This window comes from Camelina sativa, chromosome 16 (genome assembly GCF_000633955.1).
Source record: "Camelina sativa cultivar DH55 chromosome 16, Cs, whole genome shotgun sequence".
NCBI lineage: Eukaryota > Viridiplantae > Streptophyta > Magnoliopsida > Brassicales > Brassicaceae > Camelina > Camelina sativa.
Genome location: NC_025700.1, coordinates 27,820,120 through 27,827,483, shown reverse-complemented (window position 1 = coordinate 27,827,483; position 7,364 = coordinate 27,820,120). Strand labels below are relative to the sequence as shown.

Genomic DNA, 7,364 nt, shown 5'->3' with positions numbered 1-7,364 from the left:
TCCAATCACATGAAGCCACGTCAAATAAGAACTGGGCTTAAATCAGTTCTACATTAAGAACTAAAAAAAGTGTTCTAAACCACTATTTCTTATTTTTATAATTTTTTTGGGCTTAGAACACCTTTGATGTTTTCCCATTAATAATAGCCTAAGAAATGTATGAGTTCGGATACAAGACAAATAATTAACCATATAAAATACTAAACACATAATATTATTATTTTGGTACAAGTTTGATCTTCAGTAGAAACTAGAAATTAAAGAAAATAAAATTGTTTAGTTTCACCTTCGAGTAATATACATCCAAAATCGCTTTTTTGTAATGATGTCTTTTCATTCTCGTTCCTGCTTTCAGATTATTTGTCCTATTATTATTATAGAGACATAAGTTTTCAACAATATAAAAAGTGTGATATATATTTAAATAATGTAATAAAAAGGTTGTACAACTGCAATACCATCCAAATTCAAAATTCAAAATTACATAAATCATATTATCGACAAAAAAAGTATTAGAAGTTTTATGAATGAATAAAGAAAATAAGTTTTTCTCTGCACCCAAAGAAAATTAAGTTTTAATATAAATAAACTGAAGGTAGATGTTAAAAAAAAAAAAGTGAAGCAAGTGAAATGAATCCAGTTTGGCAATATATAAATATGATTTGATGGGTTCCTTGTAATCTCTCTCTATCTATTAGTTTCTCAGTTATCTTTTCTTTGCCAGAAATGGCAGTGAAGGCAGTGGCTGAGGAGAGAGTTTTTTTTTTTCTTTCTTTCATGGGGAAAGTAAAACTTTGCCTTGAAGATTTCCCTCTACAATATGTTTCTAAGACTTTTGATTTCAACGAATCACTGTCCTTAACATAAAAGCAAGAAAAATAAGCTTTATACTGATGTCTTTGCTTTAACATAGATTACTTATAAACGTAGGCATGAGAGTATGGGAATAAACTGTATATAGTCAATATACCCAATTTCCAAATAAAATTGTCATAGTGACAGCAAAATTAGCAATGCAGGAAATAAACGGTGTCAAAACATTATGATAGAGGTTGTGAATTGTCAGTTCTAAAATGAATAAGTATATCTTAAGTATGTATACTATTTTAGGGATAAACAGGTGTCACATGTCAATAACAGGTGTCGTGTCCTGTGTTGAGTCAATTCTACGTTCGAAGAAGTGCTAACGATTGCTAATATAGCCTCGTATATTATTGTAAAATGCCTCAAAAGATTTGGTTAGTGGCAAGAGGTCACTTCAAAAAAAAAAAATTTATAAAAAAGCAAGACAGAAAAAAAATTTCTTTTCTTAAATGTGTTTATTGAATTTTCGTTCATATAATTATGTAATTATAAATAATTGTCCATAATTTTATAGAGGCCATTCGAACTACTCTGGTTACACAGTTACATGTTTTACGGTATGATTATATATCCAGTCGTTCATAATGACATTTGTCTTCTTCTTCTTAACCTCTATATAACAACATTTACAATAGTACTAAAACTTTGATCAGTAATTAAATGTTAAATCACTTTATTATAATAAATATTATGATATACTAAAGAGAATCCAATATTTTATAAACACATGCTAAATTATGTGGAGATCTGTCAGTTTATTATTGAGAATCTAAGAAAGCTTTTTTTGGTACAACAGTACTAATAATTTCTTCATATACTAGTATATATATATATATACACATACATACAAGTGTACTTTTTAACCACAATACGTATATCCCATCAGGAAGACTTTTGGGAATTCATGGTATGAAAAAATCATACCAAATGACAACATTCGATTTGATACTCCCATAAAAAATTTCTCTGGGCTTTCTGAGGCACATTCGGGTTTTCTCCATTTCAAGAAATTGTAAATATAAACTGAGGTCCGGTTCATTACAAAAGAAGAACATATATGAATTACAATATTGTTTGTCCAAAAAAAATAATATAGATTACAATATTAATTTCCAAAAAGGCATAAATGAGAAATCATATTACAGCAGATGAACACAAAAGAGTTAAGAACCCACAGATCACACAATCTCTGTCCATGTCTTGTTTTTCCACTTTTTAAATATAAATTTCTCCATCTTTTATTTTTATTTTTATTTTTATTTTTTATAGTATAGTTTCCTTTAGATTTTATCTTCATGGTCTCTCTCTTCTGCTGCTTCCCTCTCCCCCATAACTATCACTATTTAGAATTTTCAATGTGAAAAAGGAAGCTGATTGTTGAAGCATAAATCCCGGGAGACCACTTTTGCATTCTCAAATAATTAAATTAAAACTTTATACATATACACACCTATACACTCATATCTATTTACTCTTTTAGGGTTTCCCAATACACTTATAGTACTTATTGTGTTTCATAATATTGATGATAAATGCTAGCTGTATTTACAATGCTCATCTTCTTCTTTTTTTCTTTAAAAATTATTTTATTTATTTCTCGTAGCTATATAGCAAAGCCAAAGTGAATTATAATACTAGTGAGAGAAAGAGAAGATGGAGAGTGGTTCCAACAGCACTTCTTGTCCAATGGCTTTTGCCGGGGATAATAGTGATGGTCCGATGTGTCCTCTGATGATGATGATGCCGCCTATCATGACATCACATCAACATCATGGTCATGATCATCAACATCAACAACAAGAACATGATGGTTATGCATATCAGTCACACCACCAACAAAGCAGTTCCCTTTTTCTTCAATCACTACCTCCTCCTCCCCAAGCAACTAAGAACAAAGTCGCTTCTTCTTCTTCTCCTTCCTCTTGCGTTCCTGCTTATTCTCTCATGGAGATCCATCATAACGACGTCGTTGCCGGAGGGATCAATCCTTCCTCCTCTTCCTCTTCTTCAGCCTCTGTCAAGGCCAAGATCATGGCTCATCCTCACTACCACCGTCTCTTGGCCGCTTATGTCAATTGTCAGAAGGTGATGAGAGAATAAACCCTAAAAATTATTATTCTTAACTCTAATGATCCTTATTTGATATTTTTTTACACAAAGAAGAAGAAGAAGATTCTAGAAACCCTAATCACCATACTTTACCTTTCCTTTTATTTTTACATAACCCTTTTACTTGATGTTTTAGTTTGATTTAGATATCTCACTTTTTTTACTAGCTACTTAATACAACTAAATTTACACAAAACAAAGGAAACAATTTTTCCTATTTTGAGAAAGTTTCAAGAAACTAGGAACAAAAAAAGAAAGAAGTTTTTTTAAAAACCCTACTTTGCAAAGATCATTCTAAAAATTGTTTCAAGGCTTCAAGATCAGGACATATGTTCATATCTTTACTCAAGGATCCTTACCTTAGTTCAATTAATGTGTACATCTCTATTAATTTTCTAATTACACAATTGTTAAGGTTGGAGCACCGCCGGAGGTTGTGGCGAGGCTGGAGGAGGCATGCTCGTCTGCGGCGTCAGCAGCAGCATCTATGGGACCAACAGGGTGTTTAGGTGAAGATCCAGGGCTTGATCAATTCATGGAAGCTTATTGTGAAATGCTCGTTAAGTATGAGCAAGAGCTCTCTAAACCTTTCAAGGAAGCTATGGTCTTCCTTCAACGTGTCGAGTGTCAATTCAAATCCTTATCTCTCTCCTCACCTTCCTCTTTCTCCGGTTACTCTCTCTCTCTCTCTCTACATCTCTGTTTTTTTTTTTTCCTTTTTAATTGATTTTTTTTTTCATCTGAATTATGGCGTCAAATTAAACGTAAGATGAAATAAAGTTGTTTTTTATTTCTCTTTGTGGGTTTTAAGAAAGATTTTTCCTCTTTTCTGATTTTTCTTGGGTTAATGCCCCTTTGATAGTTGTTGCTAGGTTTAGTGTCAGATTGTTATATATAGCTTACTAGGTTTACGTGTATAATCTATTATGTATATGTTTTCTTTGAGTTAAAACATTTTGTTTAATGTTTTTTATTTGTCTGTTTGGAATTGAATTCATTTTTGCTTGGTACAACAACAATCACTGTTCTTGTCTCTATCTTCCCCGTTTGTTTTGGATCTATTTAATTCATCAAAAAGAATATCTGGATCTAGAGTCTATTCCGCCCTTAGATCTATTGCTCAATATAGACATACACATGTTTTTTGTACGTATAGTTACATATACATATATCTACACAATGTCATATCACTCTTCTTTTCAACGATGTAGTTGAGTTTGTATATAGACACACAAACTCATACCTACTTCACTGGTTACTTTGAATAGTTTGGATCACTAGCCTATTCATATTTCACTTCTCTATAGTCTATACTATCATAGATCTTTTTTAACTTACTCGAGATGTTAGGACCCATTAAGCAGTTTTTCCTGACGAATTTGGCTTGTTTTTACATGTTTAATCGAAGTAGGTTATGGAGAGACAGCGATTGATAGGAACAATAATGGGTCATCTGAGGAAGAAGTGGATATGAACAATGAATTTGTGGATCCGCAAGCTGAAGATAGGGAGCTTAAAGGACAGCTCTTGCGCAAGTACAGCGGTTACTTAGGGAGCCTTAAGCAAGAGTTCATGAAGAAGAGGAAGAAAGGAAAGCTCCCTAAAGAAGCTCGCCAACAACTGCTTGATTGGTGGAGCCGCCACTACAAATGGCCTTACCCTTCGGTAACTTTCTTCTCTTACTCGTTAAATAACCATTTTGATTCTTATATATTGGTTTGATTAAAATGCACTTATATGATTGCATTATCCTATTTAAGATGAATGAATCACACGTATTTGGTAAATGTATACTGTTTCGGGTCTTTCAGCTGATGACAACTTGATTCTTGCTTGCATACTTTTTGTTAGGGTCCGAATATTATGTCCGTCTAAGTTAAGATAATGACCACTTTCTTCCTAAGGCTAGCTATACGCTTATACCATAGCTTAGCCTACACTTTAAAATCATAACTTTGGAAAGCAGTGTACATGAGGCAATTTCCCTATGTAATAGTAGCTTGTGTGTCTTTAAAACACATATGATCAACCCTCATACAGTATGTGTTCGAATGAACTAAATTGGAAAACAAAAACGACCCTTATATCATGTAGTGTACCTTAGCTTGTATGGTTTAGATCGAATTTAATTTCTCGTTCATGTTTAGCAAACCGTTGATGTGGCTGTAAGAATACAATATGACCCTATATCTTAGAGCATAAGAATACAATATTCTGAATGATCTTAAAAGATGATGATTGACTCACATTTTTTTCTGGCGTGGGGATATGAATCGGCAGGAGCAACAGAAGCTGGCGCTTGCGGAATCAACCGGTCTGGACCAGAAACAGATAAACAATTGGTTCATAAACCAGAGGAAACGGCATTGGAAACCATCGGAGGATATGCAGTTTGTAGTAATGGACGCAACACATCCTCATCATTACTTCATGGATAATGTCTTGGGCAATCCTTTCCCCATGGATCACATCTCATCCACCATGCTTTGATCATCGATCTTTTAAAACGTTATTTAATTGTATTTATTTTCATCAAAGCATCTTATAATATGTATAACCTATGGTTGCCGGTATACTTTGGAACATACGTAACATGTTCCGATTGATGAACAAGCGTTTAATGTTTCCCCTGATTATGAACGATTTGTGGTGTGTATCCTTTTGTATTGTTCTATTAATATGTAAGATTACAATTGCTATTATAATGATAGTAAAGCTTTTTGATATATTCTTCTGACTTGACCACCGTTTTGAGTCGGCAATTTATCACCTCTAGTAAAGTCTTTAAAACATAAGTAGAGGTGATAAAAAAGTTCAATAAAATTGATTTGCTACAATTGATTTTATGCACAAGGATCCTTATATATATGAGGGGAGCCACCAATTTCGGACGAAATCTTTCCTTTTACATGCTGAAAAGTAGAACCTTTTCTTTGGGTTATGCGGTGCATGATTGGACATGACTATCGGGATGTGGTGTTCTTTACAGATTGTTCTGATTTGGTGAAGATACAACTTCTCCTCTAGACTGACCAGCTTTCTCAACTTATCTTGACGATATCAAGATTGACAGAAAAGAGTTTTCTTCTTTATCCTTATATCTAGCTTCACGAAATGCAAATATAAGTGCAGATTCTTTAGCACGCCAAACGCGTACATCTCTGCATAATGTTCTGTATGTAAATAGTTTTCCTTCTAATTAGCTCATATGAGCTAATCTTTTTGTTGTCAAAAAAAAAAAAATCAAAACAATAGACTTTGATTATCTTCTTATATTTAGGCAAAACTTAAATCGTCATTAGGAAATAAATATACATGTGCAATCTATAACTCCTCAAAAAAATAACCTAAACCATAAAGAACATATTTCTTTTGATAAATAACATTTATAAACTTTCAATTTAATATTTATTCATCAGTTAATTTTAAAATATTTTTAATGATTTTCCTTTTAAAATAGTAATGAAGATTTTTTGGTAAAAGATTTGATAGCTGAAAATTTAATTTTAGATTATTGTAATAACTGTTATAAGAAATTTTAAGTATAAAAAGTGTAAATTGGTGTATTAAAGTAAAAACAGATATGATTTTATTCTAACTAAAAATATTTCTATATTTACTTCCTTCCTAAAAATAATTTTATTTTCAATAAAGTATTAATATATTCTTTCTTTAAAAAATTTATTAGATAAATTTTATTCTTTTTGTTAGATAAATTTATCTTTAATTAAAATATTCTTTAAAAATTTAATTTTATTAGATAATTTTAAAACTCGCTTATCATGTAGGTATTATCTAGAAATCAACAGACAATATTGAAAAAATAGTATTGTGAAATAGTAGTGTGAGTTACCAAATATATTTTACACAAACTGCCGCAGATTTAGAAGATCTAGAAACATACCATCACGATATGACCTTCCACATTAACCATCATAATATTATGAAAAAAAACATGCAAAGAAATTGTTAATCCGGTTCATGATATTAATGAGACGCTATGTCCGGTTATGATCAATATATCAAATACACTACCAAAAAGAATGTATCTTCACTTTTTGTACTTTCTTCAAAAGTAAGTTTGCAGACCAAATGTAAAAAGACATTTTTTGAACGTCTACTAATTACTTTAGTTATGGTATAATTGATATACATTATATGTAAATAAATCTATATTTATTAAGAGCATATAATCATTATTTTAATACATATGTTATGTTGTCTTTAAATCAAATTCACCTTTAATTACTTTGTTTGTAGATCGACGTAATCGACCGGGATTTCTAAATCGATATCAAAATCTAATCGTATGAATATCATAACTAATTTTCAGTATCTTAGTATAATATAGACTTTGCTTTATTTACTTACTTTGATATCAAAATCTAATT

General features: G+C 31.3%; 1 protein-coding gene across 1 annotated transcript; it reads left to right on the top strand.

The window, feature by feature from the left end:
- Window positions 2,442-5,633, top strand: LOC104752894 (homeobox protein SHOOT MERISTEMLESS). Its single transcript, XM_010475154.2, has 4 exons — window positions 2,442-2,949; window positions 3,389-3,644; window positions 4,385-4,638; window positions 5,254-5,633. The coding sequence occupies exons 1-4, from the start codon at window positions 2,518-2,520 to the stop codon at window positions 5,461-5,463; spliced, it is 1,152 nt and encodes a 383-aa protein (XP_010473456.1). The 5' UTR covers window positions 2,442-2,517; the 3' UTR covers window positions 5,464-5,633.

Coding starts and splice junctions, on each gene's coding strand:
- LOC104752894 (XM_010475154.2), top strand. CDS start 2,518: ATGGAGAGTGGTTCCAACAGCACTTCTTGTCCAATGGCTTTTGCCGGG. Junction 3,645..4,384: donor CTCACCTTCCTCTTTCTCCG/GTTACTCTCTCT, acceptor TAATCGAAGTAG/GTTATGGAGAGACAGCGATT. Junction 4,639..5,253: donor ACAAATGGCCTTACCCTTCG/GTAACTTTCTTC, acceptor ATGAATCGGCAG/GAGCAACAGAAGCTGGCGCT.